The sequence below is a fragment of the Stegodyphus dumicola genome, chromosome 11 (genome assembly GCF_044657685.1).
Source record: "Stegodyphus dumicola isolate Sdum_Otavi_A_Nest chromosome 11, ASM4465768v1".
NCBI lineage: Eukaryota > Metazoa > Arthropoda > Arachnida > Araneae > Eresidae > Stegodyphus > Stegodyphus dumicola.
This window is the reverse complement of record NC_140778.1, coordinates 120,506,803-120,524,103: the sequence shown is the minus strand read 5'-3', so window position 1 is coordinate 120,524,103 and position 17,301 is coordinate 120,506,803. Positions and strand designations below refer to the sequence as shown.

Here is a 17,301-nt window from a genome sequence, read left to right as displayed (position 1 = left end):
TGAATCTTCTGTAAAATCATCGCCAAGAGATGTTTCTTCATTATTTTCTTCATTTTCTTGCGAGTTATTGATGTGAATTAATTCTAAATCTTCAGCATTATTTTCTGCATGCTTGTCAGATAAAGACGCGTTTTCTGAAAATTTAACAGTTCTACTTACTATTATTTTCCTTCCACCTACATAAATCCTGTATCCCTTACTTCGTAAATCGTATCCTACGAATATTCCTTCTTCAGCTCTGTTGTCGAATTTACGCCGTTTTTGTTTGTTCACATAATAAAATGCTTTACAACCAAATACTCGTAAGTGACTTAAGTTTGGTTTTCTACCATTCCACAATTCATATGGTGTTCTATCTGTGGCTTTATTTGGTAAGCTATTTTGAAGATATGCAGCAGTAGCTGCTGCTTCAGTCCAGAATCCTTTCGGTAATTTAGAGTTTATTAGCATAGCTTTTGTCATTTCTATTAAAGAGCGATTTTTCCTTTCTGCGACGCCGTTCTGTGCCGGACAATAAGGAACCGAAGTTTCATGGAAAATACCAAGTTTCTTTAAATAATTTTCAGTAGTTTCGTTACAGTATTCTGTACCGTTGTCGGATCTGAGAACCTTTATTTTCTTTCTAAATTTATTTGTTGTTGATGCAACATATTGTTTAAGTTTGTCGAATACTTCATCTTTTGATGTAATAAAATAAATTAGAGTATAACGCGAATAGTCATCAATGAAAGTTACGAAATATCTTTTCCCTCCTAAACTGTTGACTTCAATTGGCCCACACACATCTGTGTGCACTAAATCCAGTGGATTTTTAGATCTAAAACTAGTTTTGGGATAAGATTTTTCAGTTAGTTTCGCTTTTACACAAGTAGAACATTCCACATTATGAGTGCATTTGCCAAGTTTAATGCCGTCTGCCAAATTATTTTTCTCAAGTGTTTTTATGGCATTCATATTTCTGTGGCCTAATCTTTGACGCTATTTTAGTATACAGTTCGTATTAGAACATGAAATATCATTAGCTAAGTATGCTTTCTCGTCAATTGAGTTTACGGTCAATTTATATAAACCTTGCTGAGCGTTGCCGTCGGCTACGAGTATATTGTTACGCTTTATGTAACATTTATTACTATCAAATGTAACAATGCAACCTTTATTCGTAACAGATTAAACAGAAAGTAAATTACTATCTAGACCTGGTACATACAATACATTTTCCAATTTTTTATTTGTGTAACCTGACCCTTTAAGTTTTGAACTTTAAAATAGCCTTCACCAATGCCATAAGAATTTAATTTAGCACCATTGGCTACAGTTACTATTTGTTTATTAGAGTCATTTAACTGAGAGAAAAAATTCTTATCACTCGTCATATGAGTTGAGGCTCCTAAGTCGATAACCCATTCTTGCGTTTGCGTGTTTTCATGTTTTATTTTCCACTTCTAGAACTTGATTAAACTGAATCTGCGAATTTTCAGTTTCAATACTTTTAAGATACTTATTTTCTTTAAGTTTTGTTATGTTTTCTACACTTTGCGCATTTGCTATTTGGCACGCATTACTTTTATAATTTTAAGAACAATTTCTTACTTTACTGTTATTTACATCTATTTTCGGGGAAGTTCTAGCGTTGCGTTTTAAATGAAAACAGTCATTTATCGTATGGTTATTTCTCTTACAATAAGTACAATATCGTGATTTATTTTCCCTTTTACTTTTTAAAGCAACTGAATAGTATTTTTGAACTTTCTTAGTTTCCACACGTTTACAATACTCATCTATTAATTTATTTTTAACACATTCTAGCAACAATTCAGCTTTCGATTTACTTTCTATTGCAGTTATTAAGGAGTTGCATGAATTGCTATTAAGTTATTTTCTTTAATTTCTTCACCTATACTACGCAGCTTTTCAGCCAATTCTAGAACTCCTTTGATATGTTCCTGCATTTTAGAACTTTCATTATATCTAATGGAATATCGTTTTATAAGAAGAAATAACTTGTTTGTTAAATTTACACGTTCATGGACACATTTTAACTTCTGCCAAACTTCTTTTGCAGATTTACTATGCAAAACATGGATAATTTGCGAATCCGAAATGTTTAAGCATATTAAAGCTTTAGCTTTAAGATCATTCTTTAACCAAATATCAGTTACAGTTTCCGTTTTTTCTTCGAATACAACATCATCTAAACCTTCTTTTATTAGAAGTTGTTCTATTTTAAATTTCCACACTGAATAATTTTCATCTATTAACTTTTCTATACAAATTGATTCTTTAAGAATAGACATAATTATTCGTTACAATTATTCTTTTAAACTTCGTAACTAGTATTTTCAACAAAGAGTTTTAACACTTTATGCCCCTGGAATCTTACAACAATACAAAACTTCAATTTTAGAAGTAATTACCCTAATCAGTCTCATAAACTTTTGTTGGGTTTGTGCATTAGAACTGAAGGCGTAATGAGTACGTTTCCTCAAGCACAGTTTTCATTAAAGAATCACAAGTCAAAAAGTTAACTACGAAATCTTTATTTAATAAAATAGGATAATTTTGCTTAACTTAAGCATAGCAAAAAAGTAATAATCTTCACAGACATTAAAACACTGAATTATCTAAAAGGAGATAACTTAAATAGAATCATCATCAGTCCTAAATCAGACTTACCTATTTTAGGCAATAAAAAAAAAGAAACAGGAACATACGTTGACTCAGTACCTGAAAGATAAAGCACTAACTGATTTAGACCTTTGCCCAGGTACAAGAAGCTAAGGTGAGAATTGAATGCTTTGCATTGCACACGAACTTTACTTTCTCTCGCCAATATATATCTTGGCGCACGTTCGTTTCGTATGCCTTTCGAGTTTCATTATGCAAAATACTTAAATTTATGCTAACATATTCTGGCCAAATAAATCGCAGCATTAATGACCTACAGTTAATTCCAATAGGATGGGGCAACTGCCCATACATACAGCCGGCAGCACCTTGGATCACATTTACACAATCTTCAAGCCTGACAGACAGGTTAGTAGAGGTCAGTCTAGTCTCGGCCCTAGCTGGCCACCCAGCTCAAGATCTGTCAGTGTGCGATTACGTTTTGTGGGAAACATCCAAGTCTAAACTATAGCAACTATTCTCATAGTATAGCAACTATGGTACTTACCAGGTTGGCGCGATTTGTAAGTTTGAGTAAAAAAGTATGAATAGAAAGAAAATGTACATTTATCAATTACAGATAATTTTTAATACAGTTTTTTATGTTATTTTGTTTTAAAATATAAAATAGCAATTAAACCCTTCCGGTTTCGAATTTGAATAAGTTGCAGAATTATGTTTTCGGCGGAAATCTTTTGGTTATTGCTTTTAGCACTGATTGAAGACAGTCTTCGCCATTAACAGCTTGAGCTTGGCGCCATATAAATTCGATAAGGTATGAGTCAAGATGATGACGGGCTGTTCCTCTCTGTTTTTTGTTGCGCCATTTGGCTGAGCCCCACATGCGCTTTACATGTTGTGTGTGAACGCCCGTGTTGGGATCCACAAAGTTACATTTGTGATTAACAGTTCCATGCAGAAATCCAGCATTTTCCAACTCACTTGTATTGTATCCTTTCCAGCAAGCCGAATAATTGATGCTTCCTTCCTTGATATTTTCGCAAATTTTTTCCATAAGGGTAACGGTGCTTCTGTTAGGTACAGTAACCAAAAAAGTCTCTTTCTTTTCTAGGCAAATTCCGCCGAAAACCCATTGCTGTGGTAGTACACGCCCAGTGTTATTTTTCTTTTTACAAATAAACTTTCGTCTATTTCCACAATAAGTCCTTCGCCGCCTATTTGCTTTCTTTCTTTTTCATCCATTTCAAGGGCACATATCTCCCGCATGTAATTATTCCAATCTATAACAGTTTTGTCAGCAATTCCCATCTCTTCTGCACAAAATTTAATTGAGGTTAACTCTTTACACCAACAATAAATGAAGCGCACCGCTGTCACAAATGAAATTCGGCCACCTTGAAACCAATTTCCGGTTCTCACACACAAATGTTGATTGCACTCTTCGACGTTACATTTCCAGAAGATTTGCTTTCCAAAACACAGTTTCATTTTATGAGAATTTTTACAAGTACGTTCGTTCGGTATAATTCCATATCCCTGCAACAATTCAGCAGTATCTTTTTCACTCTCAGGCAGATCCCAAATACCCATAGTTAAAAGTATTTCAGGGCATTCAATCTAATCAATAAGAAAAATAATTTCTTTACGAAAAGCTACGTATAACATGTAGGGTTGCCGTCAGTAGGGTCGCCAAATTTGGCGATTTATGCGAATTTTGGCCTGGTTGCGTTAATACGTAAGTACCGCAACTATTCTCATGGTCTTTAAAGGCTGATCTTTGGAATATGTAACTGGTAGTTTGGCGACATTTTGGAGGCGATAAAGGTTACTACCTAGGACTTTGGTAATAATGTGAGAAGCACTCAGTTCCGATTACGCATCATTATTTTGTGTGAGGGAAATGAGAGATCATGAGATATGTCATGTGACATTAATGGACGAATTAGAGTTGTTTAATTGGAAAAGGGGGGAAATCTGGAAATTTCGCATTTAGCTATATTCTGTGTTGTGTGAAACGTGACATTAATGGACGAATTACAGTTCTTTAATCGGAAAAGGGGGTTAATTTGGAAAAGCTTCATTGTGTGTTGTGTGAAATAGTGTTGATTAATTTTCGGATTGCATGGCGCTATGTAAAGTGAATTCTAAATTTTTAATGTGTTTATTTGATAATAATAATAAGTTGAGATTGTGTGAAAGGAATGATATTACAAGTTTAAATGGCGGTGCAAGAAATATGGTGAAAATGGACATTTTGTGAAAAGGAGTGTAAGGAAGGGTACGTGGTTTGCTGAAAGTAGTTTGAGTATAGGTGAAATTTTATTAATTTCTTATTACTTGGTGAATAGACTTCCAGTTGACTACTGGATTTAGGATTTAGAAATTAGCAATAGTACTGCAGCGACGTAATGAAGATTCTGAAGAAGTTTAGATAAGTTAGTATTTTTAATCATTTGAGGATATTATTGTTATGCATTGTTCTAAATGTAAGGAGTAAATAAATTAAAATGGTATTATTTGAAAATTGTTATTAGCAATGATTTAGTTTAATTAGGATTGTAATCTAATTTTTATTAATTTAATGTATGTGCTTATTTATATTTGAAGTAGTGTTTTTTAATTTAATTATATTTTAATTTAATGATCGTGATTTCGTGAGTTATATGTTTGTAGTATTTTGGAATATGTTTGAGTAGTATACGTTGAGTATTTTCATGCATTTTCGTGAAATTTTTCTAATTTATGAGAAAAAAGCAGTGTACATGGATATAGTGAAGAGTGTGCGCAATGCCATTTTTGTGCAATTCTGGGATGTTTTTTTAAGTAAAAATAAGTCGACGTGTACATAGTTTATGTGTATGTGTTGTTGTGAAAAACGCGCAAGGAGTTTGCGATTGTGCACTTTTTCCCAATTTTGCAGTGAATATTTGTCATGATTAAGCAGTTTTGTTAGATAAAATTTCTAGTATGTGTGTAATTTGGCTAGTAGATTGTTGGAAAATGTGTTCAGTAAATAAAAAGAAAAGAAACATGTCTTTACTTCGTGAAGACAAAATGGCGGCGGAAAAAAAATAGAGGGTTGCTGTAGCAGAGTTGGTCGCCAAATTTTCGCCAAAAAATCGCCAAGTTACCATAATCCAAAGATCAACCTCTTTAAAAAGTGCAGCAGACTATTTCGGATGAGATTGCAGCAATTTCTGCAGTCCAGCTTCAATCTGCCTTCAGTAACTTGCTGAGCAGGGTTCAAAAGCGCCGAGAGATGAATTTTAGTCAATTTCAACATCTGCTATAGTTAGGTTAGTACTGTATTTCCTTTCCTTTGCTGTATTTCTTGTAACCTGGAACTCTGTTCTCTGGGCCACTTTTATTTGCCCCACCCTTTAGAAGCAATGAAAATGCTTGCAAATAAAGTAAAATGAAAATCAGAAAAAAAAATGTGTAATAAAAGAGAGATGAAATACAAAAACTGACACGCATAAATTATTACCTTTTAAGAGGAAGAAGTATCTGAAAAGAGGATCTAGATTTTCCATGTGAACAGCATAATTGAAATTCCCGCAAATTAACGTCTCTGCTGTGTAACGCTTCTAAATAACCCTTCTTGTTCAACTGAAGCAAGTTTAATCAATGCTGTCCATTTTGAGATTAGGCGATTAGTCTTGAACATTTTTTCTGTATATACGAAATGAACGACAAAGTTAAAACTAGTTGCTGAATCATGTTGTGAACCCAGAAACAAATTATTCAATAAGAAAATTTCAGTAGCTTAATGTAAACTTTCTGACAACATTTGGTGACATTTTAAAACTTCGGAAAGCAGTCAGACCAGATCCAAATATAATTACATGTTTTCAAAAGGCAGTTTAAGCTTAGCTTCTTAACTATTTTTGTGCGATTTATTTCACTGTTTTATCAAACTATCTTGTTAAATATATCATTGAATTGATAATCTATATTACAGAAATCATTGGTAATCCACATCGTATCAAATTAACTGCTGTTTATTTAGAACTAATGATTTATTATCTACTTCTTTAGTGATTGTGTATTATTTAATTATCTATGTTTATATTAAAGAAAACTCTTGTTGCAGTTAAACTGTGTTTGCTACTCAAACAACACGTTTTACAGGACCCTTTACACTACTTCAAGCAAACTTTAATTTACACTACTTCACGCAAACTTTAATTTACACTACTTTATGCAAACAGTACACTTTACACTACTGTTTGATTACTTTTCTTCAGTTCAGTAACCGTTGTAAAATGTATTGTTCTTTACTTATTCTTAGCTTTTTAGCTATCTTTTAATATGATGTACTTGTAAAGAATGGAATCATTTGTAAGTTTTTGTGTTTTACTTCATGTACTAATGCAATTCTAATATTATAATCAATGCAATTTATTTCACCGCTTTATTAAACTAGCTTATTCAATATATCATTGCACTGCTAATCTACACTTCATCAATCATTGGTAATCTATATAGCATCAAATTAATTTCTGTTTATTTAGATATAGTGATTTATTATCTCCTCATTTAGTGATTGTGTATTATTTAATTATCTATCTTTACATTAAAGGAAACTCTTCCTGAAGTTAAATTGTATTTGCTGTGCAAACAGCACTTTTTACAGTTCTCACTCTGAATACTTTTCTTCAGTTCCGAAACCGTCGTAAATTATATTGTTGTTCTCATCCTTTTTTTTTTTTGGACCTCTCTATACTATATATTTAATTCATAATCAGCGTGTATCACATATAACACATAAGGGGTGCACAGCACGGACATGCATTATGAAGCATCTTATCTACCATTAAATAATGATAAACCTGCTTGCATGTAAAGTGGTTCACGTTTGTTTTCGGACACATGTGTTTTTCAGATTTATTTGCAGTATCACTTAATAAATATTAGCGAAATTATTTTACTTTTTTTATATACATTATTTATCAACTTTTTTAAAACTTACTTGTTCTGAAAAAAGTTATTCAAGACGTTTGGGGGAAAAAAAACATTTTTATACAAAAAATTCTGAAAATGAACTTTTCATTTTCGTAAGTTCATTTTCAGAATATTCAGTACATGTTTCATAAAACTTTAGTTCCTAGAATATGCAGCAATTTTAATACCTTCGGTATTCTTCTATAATAATTACAAGCGAACAACAGTCTGTATGTTAATGATTGTTAATCTGATAAACTTCAGTGAAATTTGCATTCCACGTTTTCCTGCTGATGCTTTTTAGTTTTCTTTAAGAATATTTATATACTTATATTAATCAATACTATTTTCGATTCAAGCTACATTTCCTATTTCGAAGTTAGCGAAACATTTCCAAATCTCAAACCCCGTGTCTAATTATAGGCTTTTAATTCAATTCTTAATTTTTCTATTGGATCCAAATATATTAAATTTGGAATTTTCTTCAAATATAACAATGTTTCAGTATGATAAATCTTTGCGGACGCCAGGTATATTTTCCTTGTTTTCTTGTTTACGAAGAATTTTCTTCTTACTTGACTGCCCATTGTATCCGTGTGCCCTAAATGACTCTTCTAAAAACTTCAGGGTTACCTTTTGTTAAAAGTCATTGTTCTAAATGTGCTAAAAGTTTTAAAGTCGTTTTAGGCCTATTTTGATCTTTCTTATAATAAATCTGCATTTATTTGGTATTAACTTGGAATGTGAGCCAGACTTCAGTGCCCATTCTCCACGCAATTTCTATTTTTATTTTATTTTATTTTATTTATTTTTATTAAACGGACGATCGATAAATGCTTTACATTAAGACTATTTTGGATATTTTTAATAAATATACCAACTTTTTGAATTTCTAAATATCTAACTGTATTGATAATAAACTTGTAGCATGTTGTCATGTTCACTTCAGATGTAGAAGAAGTGTTATATATTTTGATAAACAGGTAAAAGTTTCTAAATGCAGACGATTGCTGCTTTGATGTATTTTCATAAACATTATAACAAGACACAGTGTGTATCAAACCATTTTCACAAAACTTTGGAGTTTCTGAATTATTATGTTAGTTACTGGTTTGCACTTTTGCACAAATTATTTTATTACCAAGCATATCCACTAAATGGCACAGTGCTGGTTTTAAGATTACCCTTTTACAAATGTATATTTAAAATGCTACAGCATACTGTATTAAAGGCAAATAAGTATTTGACACAGAAACAATTTAAACAATGCAATCTACAAATCATTTTGCTAACCATGAAATGTACATTGCCAGTTTGGTATTACATTTTTTGCTTTCTATCTAGTTTTACGTGTGACTTGGTTGCGTTAAAGCAATTATTGTTGGCAGTATCAAGTACCTCGTAATGCACTTAAGCTTTATATTTTCTGTGTATAGGGAAAACTTTCATTTTTAATATGAACTTTGTAAAGTGTTCCAAATGTATAATATTCTACCCTTTTAAATTTCAACCATGCAATTTTAGAAAAAGTCGCCCATGACAACAAGGATTATTCGAGTGAACGTGTTGTAAATGAGGATCAGAACACAGTTTAAACTCTTTTTTGCGCTGTCGTAGTGATCGCATTTTGATAAAGGTTCACTTCTTAACCTAAAATTTTAAAAAGTGAAATGTGCCTCCCAGACGGTATACAGGCCAAGAGAGCGTAGTGAGTTTTGAAAAAGCCGGGGTTCGAATAACAGACGAGGCATAGATGTTTGTAAATTAATAGTGTCTTTGCAACATGGGGACACTTTAAATGTGTGTCGAGCCTTAAGTCCTCTTTAGAAGTTGGCTGTAAGGAAAAAGAGGTAAGAGACCCTAGGACCTGCCCCCCGAAGTGTTCTCCATCAGAATAGGGGGCGGAACTGAGCGACTCTTGCCAACGAGAGGCGCAAACTTGGACTTACCTGTGTATAAACCCACGATGAGTTTCGTGGGTTTCTTCTAATGTTACTGCAAGGCAAGTGAGATAAGTCACAACACAACAGATAACAACAAAACTAAAATGTTACTCGATTAGAAGTTTATTTTATTATGTAACTCAAATAACAAATCTGACACTCATCTATGCCGAATTTTAATCCATATCTTTATGTTAATTTTCATGTCAGAGAGCAACATTACCATTATCAAGATTAAATTGTGGTATTGGAGTAGTCTCCACCAAACATAAGGAAATTACATTTGTTGTCATAGAATTGCATTATAGAAATTTTGGCATTATAAAGAACAGCATTAGGCGGTTATTTAATGCAATAAAGGTTACATTATTAATGACGTTATTAATTTTTCTTTTAATTCAATTTTTAACGTACATTGTAAAATTTGGTATTACAAATAACAGTATTAGGTGGTTATTTAATACAAAATAAATATTCCATTATTAATGATGTTATTATTCTTTTTCCTTTCAATTCAGCATGTGACTGTGGACAGAATGGAAAATGTTCGCTCGAGGGTAAAACTAAAAATTGCAACTGCTATCAAGGATATCAAGAATATGACGGCCAGTGTAAAAGTAAGCTAAGCTGCACTCAGTTATATTTCACATACGATTTATGAATTTTGTTTTCAAAGCTTTTGAAATAGTTTGTCATAACAGCCAATTTTGAATAAGCATTTGATGCTCCAGGCATCCGTACACTCACAGGGGAGATCATAGGAAAATTAAAAAAAAATATTAATATACGCCATAGTTTCAAATAAATTACATTCTGTGAATATGTTGATTTAAGAATTCTAATAAATGTAATTCCTCAACTAATAGACGAACACCAAAAACTTTCGTACCAATGACGATTAACATTCTGCATTTAATTTGCAATAATCTATTTTAAAATTTAAGGTACTACAAACGAAATATTAACTAAGGAAAATTCGATTATAAGATGTTCATTTAATTTCATATATGGCTTATTTCTTCAAACGTAAAACCATTATGTCTTTTTCAAATGTTTTTGACCTCTATCTTCATTCTCAAATTTTTTAATTGGAACCTATTTCGAAATAAATTTCCTTTTTCATTTTTCTTCAAACCGAAATAAAGCAATAATTTTATGATTCATCTTCTTTTATTTTGAAAAATTCGCTGTACATTTCGTTACGATTTGAGATTATTATTAGTATAAGTGATACTTTACGAAGTGTCGTATTTTTAAAACATATTCTGTAGAAGCATTCTTTATTCTTACTGATTCTAAAAAAATATCTGATGCGGACATCGCCTGACTTCCTTGTACGGCCTATTAAATTATACAAAATGTTACTTGCATTTCATTTAAACTTATTTCCTCGAATTTCACTTAAGATATAAATGTCATTCAATCAATTCAGCACTGACTTCTGAAATCAGCAACGGTAAAAAAATAAGAATAATAATAAAAAAAAAAAAAAACTCAAAACACCATTCATGACAAATTGTCAAATACAGGGAAGCCTAAACCTAGAGTTAAAAACCGTTAAAAAACTGTTTTTACAATTAAAAACTAGAGTTTGAATTAATTAAAATTAGGCAGAAGGACAGATTTTTCGGTATACAAAAATCGGTCCTTTCGCCCCCCTGGACAGGCGACAGGTGACGGAGGACGGGGACGTCTGATGTTTAACAGAGGTAAAACAGGCATGTGTCCCACGCCCTCCCCTACCTAGAGGCAACAACTCCCTGGAGCCGCAAGAGGCCCGCCCCGGGAGTTTATTGAGATATTAAAATGAGTTTGTTCACGTGGCCAAACAGGGGCGTCTTAAGTGTACAATGGATACTTTTGTAGACATACGATTTGGCATCTTAATGGTAAGTCATACACATTTGAAATACATGACAAATAAACACACATAGAATAAACACAGTTCAACGCAAAATATACAAAACGTAACAGTACACGATACAAAGTACACAAAATACGATATTAAACAGCATAAAACATATATAAACATTACGTTAAACACACACACATTACATTAAACACATAAAACTACTTATATAAGAAAACGAAAAATACATGAGAGCACGGGAGAATCAAAACGCACTATGTTTAACATGAACGCACCTAGGCACATTACGTTTAATATGCGGAACAATACATGGGCAGTAGATATTTACATTGATGTTGATGCTTATTCGTACAGGAAGTTAAATTGTATTACAGTATTCATACATTATGTTCACAGTTATGCATGCGCAGGGTATAATACAGTTATACACGCACCGTTATGCATGCGTAGTAATACAGCTATATAATATTGAAAGATACAGTTATACGTGCGGAGTAACATTACATGGTACTTAACAGTCTGCTTAATTATAGAGTACATTATTCATAAAGTATGCTGAATACATTACATTATTCATGCAGAATGCTTATTCGGGCCCCCTCGACAAGTGACAGGTGACGGAGGACGGGGACGCCTGGTGTTTAACAGAGGTAAACAGGCATATGTCCCGCGCCCTCCCCTATCTACCGGAGGTTTATTGAGATCTTAAAAAATTTATTACATTGCCATACAGGGGCAGATGAGAGGTACATTGGCTATTTATATTGTATTACAGATTTAGGTTTGCAAGGTATACGTTACATAACATACTGGTTACACATTTAAGAAAAAAAAAAAAAGAAAAAAGAAAAAGGAAAAAATATATTAACATAACACATACATGACATGACACATAAATACTATTAATAAAGAAGGTACATGCCCTTAGCAGAAGGAAAGATACTGTATTTCCTTAGATGCAGAGGAGTACTTACATTCACTTAAGACCCTGAATTAGTGGGGTTGGCATAGGTCTTGCCCCAGGGCGGTTATTTGGCTGATTATTCTGCAGATGGTATTCACTGTGCCTTTGTTATTAACGATGAATCGTTTGAAGGCTATTTGGTTGTCTGCTGGCAAGTGGAGGTGATTATCCTCCGTGAGCGGGCATTCAAAGATGTAATGGTCTGGAGTTCCGAGCGACCCACAGACGCACAAGCCTGTATGAGAGATACCAAATCGCTCAAAATAGGTGGGAAAGGGCCCGTGCCCCGAGATGTAATTAGTGATGGGAGGTATGGAGTATTGGCGCTCCATTCTCACTCTAGGCAGAAATAAATTGGTTCTGCGACCCGTATCACAGGTCTCCCATTCAGCTTGCCACTTCTGCAGACCTTTTTCCTTAAGAGTTCTCTTGAGATACGAGGGTGGCGCTGGAATAGTTACCATCTGTGCAGCTATGTTGCTTGCTGCCTCCTTTGCCAGTTGGTCAGCTGTCTCGTTACCCTCGTCGTTAACGTGTGCCTTAGTCCATATTAAATTTACAATTAGTTGAGGATGTGATTGTAGAATATTCTGGAGGTCCGCTACCAATTGGGAGGTGTGGTTATGGTTGACTAGGGCGAATAGCGTTGACATGCTATCTGTAAACAGCATTGCATCGGTGATCCCGCTGACAATTGCATGCTGAATCGCAGTGGTAATGGCTATGACTTCAGCCTGGAATGTACTGTTTATTGGTTGAAGATGTCCCTTCCACTCGATTTCCTTGCATCCTCCGTGGTACAGGACGAAGGCACTACCTGTACCCTCGTCGAGCTTGGATCCATCTGTATAGTACTGCATTGGGTATCGTGGATCCTGTATTGTAATTTGCTCGCCACTTCTGCTGACGTGAATCCTTATATTTCTTCCCTTGTGCGCAGGGTGCGTCTCCAGGGTATTCTTTGGATGCTCATACTGAACTGGACTATAAGTGTTTCCGCAGAAGGTAGCTTCCTTCTTTAAATGGATAACAGTAGCGTAAGCAGCTTCAGTTTCTGCGCGTATGTGCAGTGGCATTAGACCAGATAATACCACTGCTGCACTAGTGGCCGTTGTTCTGTAGGCCTTACACAAGAGTAAGGCGTAAGGTCGTTGTATAATTCCCAGCTGTTTGACTTTTCTACCACTCATCGGATTGGCCCATATTGCTGAAGCGTAAAGGGCTATTTTCTCTGAGACAGTGAGATAAAGAATTTTCTGTATGTGGGGATTTTGACCCCAGTTTCGCCCCTGAAATAGGCGGGCTTTTCTTGCTATTTCGGAAGTTCGCTGTTTAATACTTTGGAGGTGGGGGATCCATGTTAATTTGTTGTCCCACAGAAGGCCAAGGTACTTTAAGGTGTTATTGATTTTAATGTTCCTGTGCATTAACTTGATGCATGGTTTGCGTCTCAGGTTGGCTCTTTGCTTCGGTATGATCAGGGCACAGGACGTTTCAGCAGATAGTTGAAGTTTAAGTTTGCCGCAGAGTTCTGCAAAGAGTGCACAAGACTCGGTGCCATTCTTCTCAAGCTCGTCGCGGGTTCTTCCTTGTACTAACAGTGCGGCATCGTCAGCGTAGGCGACGATGGACGTATGTCTTGGCCATGTGGCCTCCAGGATGGCGTTGAAAGTAATCGTCCAAAGAATCGGTCCCGCACACGAGCCTTGCGGACAGCCCCTTTCTTGGTGTTTAGTAGTAACTCCGTTATTATGAGTTATTAGTAGACTTCTGTCCTGCAGGTAGTGGTAGAGGACGCTGTAGAGATTGATGGGGCATTGCGCTTTCCTGAGTGCCTGCTTGATTGCTGGCCACCAGAGTGTATCAAAGGCACTCTGGAGGTCCAGCGAGATGAAGGCGGTGTGCAGGTTGCCTGATCTATTCCTTTGTATTTCCTCCAAGATAGCGTGCAGAGCATGAGTGGTGGATTGTCCAACTCTAAAGCCGAATTGTCTATTACTGAGATAGCGGCTGCGATGAAGGTGAAATCTGAGTCTATTGACTATTAACTTCTCATATATCTTCCCTAGGGAGGATAGAAGGCATATTGGCCTGAAGGAGCGCGGATTTTCTGCATCTTTATTCTTTTTTAAGAAGAGGACGACTTGTCCCTCTTTAAAGACGCGAGGGAAAACTCGATGGTGCAAGAGCTGATTGAAGAATTTAGTAAGGATGGTCTTGCCTTGTAGGCTATTCTAAGGATGTTATAATCGATGCCATCGGGTCCCGGTGCCTTTTTGAGAGGGAGATGGCGGTAGATCTGTCTGATTTCTGAGTCACTGAAGGGCTCGTCGGCTGGAGTTGCTGGAGGTGTTGAGTCTGCACGTATCTCCCTTTGCTCTGTTGTGTCCTGTGTTGGATCGTCATTCGGGAACAGTGCGTCTAAGTAGGTGGCAGCTGTGGCTCCTGCGTCTGTTGTAAGAGAGGGGTGGGCGAAGATCTGTGATGGCTGGTAGATTTTATTAGTCGACAATTTATGGAGGACGCTGTATGGATTGTTATTCTGCGTGCAAAAAGTTCTCCAACTTGTTATCTTTGCTGCGAGGATGTTCTTTTTGGCCCCCTCGACAAAAAGGACACTGACGTTGGTGCAGAAAATGACTTAATTCACTGTGCTACTAAGTTTCAAATGTAAACAAATAGCTCTCTCGTTAGGCTTAATGAAATTTAAACAACTTTTAAATTCTCGATAATTGTACAATTATTGTATACAGATTAAGATTAAGATAAGCCAAAAAACCTTACTCGGAACATAAAAATTTATAATTTAATCACTTTTAAAGGTTTCCCCAACTGGATACTAGCGGGAGCCGCTACACATTTCCTAAATCGCGTTGTAAAAGTACTACGTTGTAAGATAATTTTCGAGGTTGGCAACCATCTTTGGACAGAAAACACATTGTAAAGCTAGCGCGTTGCAGGAGTACCTGTAGTTATGTTTTTCGATGCGAATAATTTATATACTTGGTCTAGGAGTCAATATTTATCTTACGATGGATTTATATATGCAGAAGGAAAAAATATTCACTATGTGTTAGAAAATTTGTATAAATATCTATAAAAAGATTACATACTACATGTTAATTTAGAATATGCAAAAGGGTTTCGCACGATTCTCATTTCCATTTACGTTTAGCAATGGAAAAAATACCTGATGATACAAGAAAAATTATTAACAACCCTGTATAATAAAATTCATTACATCGTTCATTATAAAAGTTTGAAACAGTATTTAGACCTTTTAAGCTGTATCGTTTTGCATTCCTATATTGATTCTACCGAGATCCTTTACTGTACATTTATTTAGAATTATATATATCTTCTGCCACCTGTTCCAGCCCAATATGAAACAATTATTAATTTTAACATTCAATTATTAACGCGCATTAGCTAACAGGTGATCTCTGCCAAAACAATTTTTTAGTATATCAACAGCCACCGTATAGTTTTCATTAGGAAATGATAATCCACTGATAACATTTAAACCTCCCAAAAGCGATTTTATAATAAAATTCCTCAACCGAGGTGAGACTTTCGTTTTGGTGCATAAAATTACAAAATTGATTTCAGAATTCAAGCCAAGAACAAGGATCATCGTAACATTTGGTAATAGTTAATTTCGGCAATTTTAAAGTATTTATTTTAGAAGTTTTCAACTTCGCAGATACGGTTTCCTCACTAGAAATTTTAGCTTCAACTTTACACGCGTTTTTCTTTATTTTTCCCTAAATTTACATTTAAAACTCATAATTCTTTCCTGATATTTCCTGCGCGGAAATTACTTCCGTTTCTAACTTCTATTCCGTAGCGATGAATTTTTCAGTCTACGAATCATATTGTTTCAGCAACTGTGATTCTTAAAGTAACATTTCGAATAATTCTTTTAATCTTTCATCCGCTCATTCACCCTCTTTTAGCAATACAGATTCTATTCCATTGATTAATTTAGTAGTTAAGCGACACGTCACCGTTGCCTTATACATAGCTACTATTTTACCATTAAATTCTAGCAGTTATATTGAAACTGTTTATTCAACAACATTCCCGTTTAAATAGCTGCTTTCCAATAACTTTCTTCGGCCGTTATTCACCTCCATTCATCACGTCCATATCACCAAAAAAAAATGTAGTGACGAATTAAGCTGTAACGTTGCTGATACCTATATTAATTCCACTGAAATCATTTACTGTATACAGCTATATACAAGTCTTCTGCCACCTGGCAGGTATATGTTACAGCAGGGATGGGCAAACTACGGCCCGCGGGGCAAATCCGGCCCACCGGAAGGATCTATCTGTCCCGCGGATAGAATTTTAATTTGCCCGTCTGAGGCAAATTAAAAGATATATATTATTTATATATTATATATCCATTTCCTTTTCTAGATTGTTTAAATATTATTTTTTCGTCCCTTTTTTTCAAAGGACTGATGATCTTTTTGCTTTCTCTATTCTTGTTCTACAAAACATAAATCAACGGAAATAGCAAGCACAGACAGCTTTCAATCGGTAAAGTGTTAAAAGCGGAAGTTCTTTGTTAGTTACAGCTGTAGATTGGCGCCAACAAGCGTTATTTCTTTCTCGAGGAGCAGACATATGGGAATCCAATGTAGGTGAATTTGACTTCACATATGCCAGACTGCGCATTTTAAGATCCAGCCAGCGACTTCTTTTGGCGCGATTTCTAATATTATTGACTGCGTATGGAAAGATTACGGACATATAGCATCATTGTCAATAATGGCAAAATTGTTAAAAGTATAGCGTAGCTAGTGCTTGTTTGAGTTATTCGTAAAATATTTCAACCCCAAAATAGGTATTAAATACGTAAAATTGATTCAGAGTGCCCTGCTTTTAATGATAAATGGACCGGGAAATATTTTTTACAGTTGTAAAAAGTAAACCAGTGTGTCTAA

General features: G+C 34.8%; 1 protein-coding gene across 1 annotated transcript in view; it reads left to right on the top strand.

Moving 5' to 3' along the window:
- LOC118204283 (uncharacterized) overlaps positions 1 to 17,301 on the top strand; it is a 98,554-nt gene that overhangs the window by 60,040 nt on the left and 21,213 nt on the right. Inside the window, exon 4 of the mRNA XM_085826352.1 lies at positions 10,031 to 10,129. Within this exon, the coding sequence (XP_085682478.1) occupies positions 10,031 to 10,129 (99 nt within the window). The remainder of the gene's footprint in view (positions 1 to 10,030; positions 10,130 to 17,301) is intronic.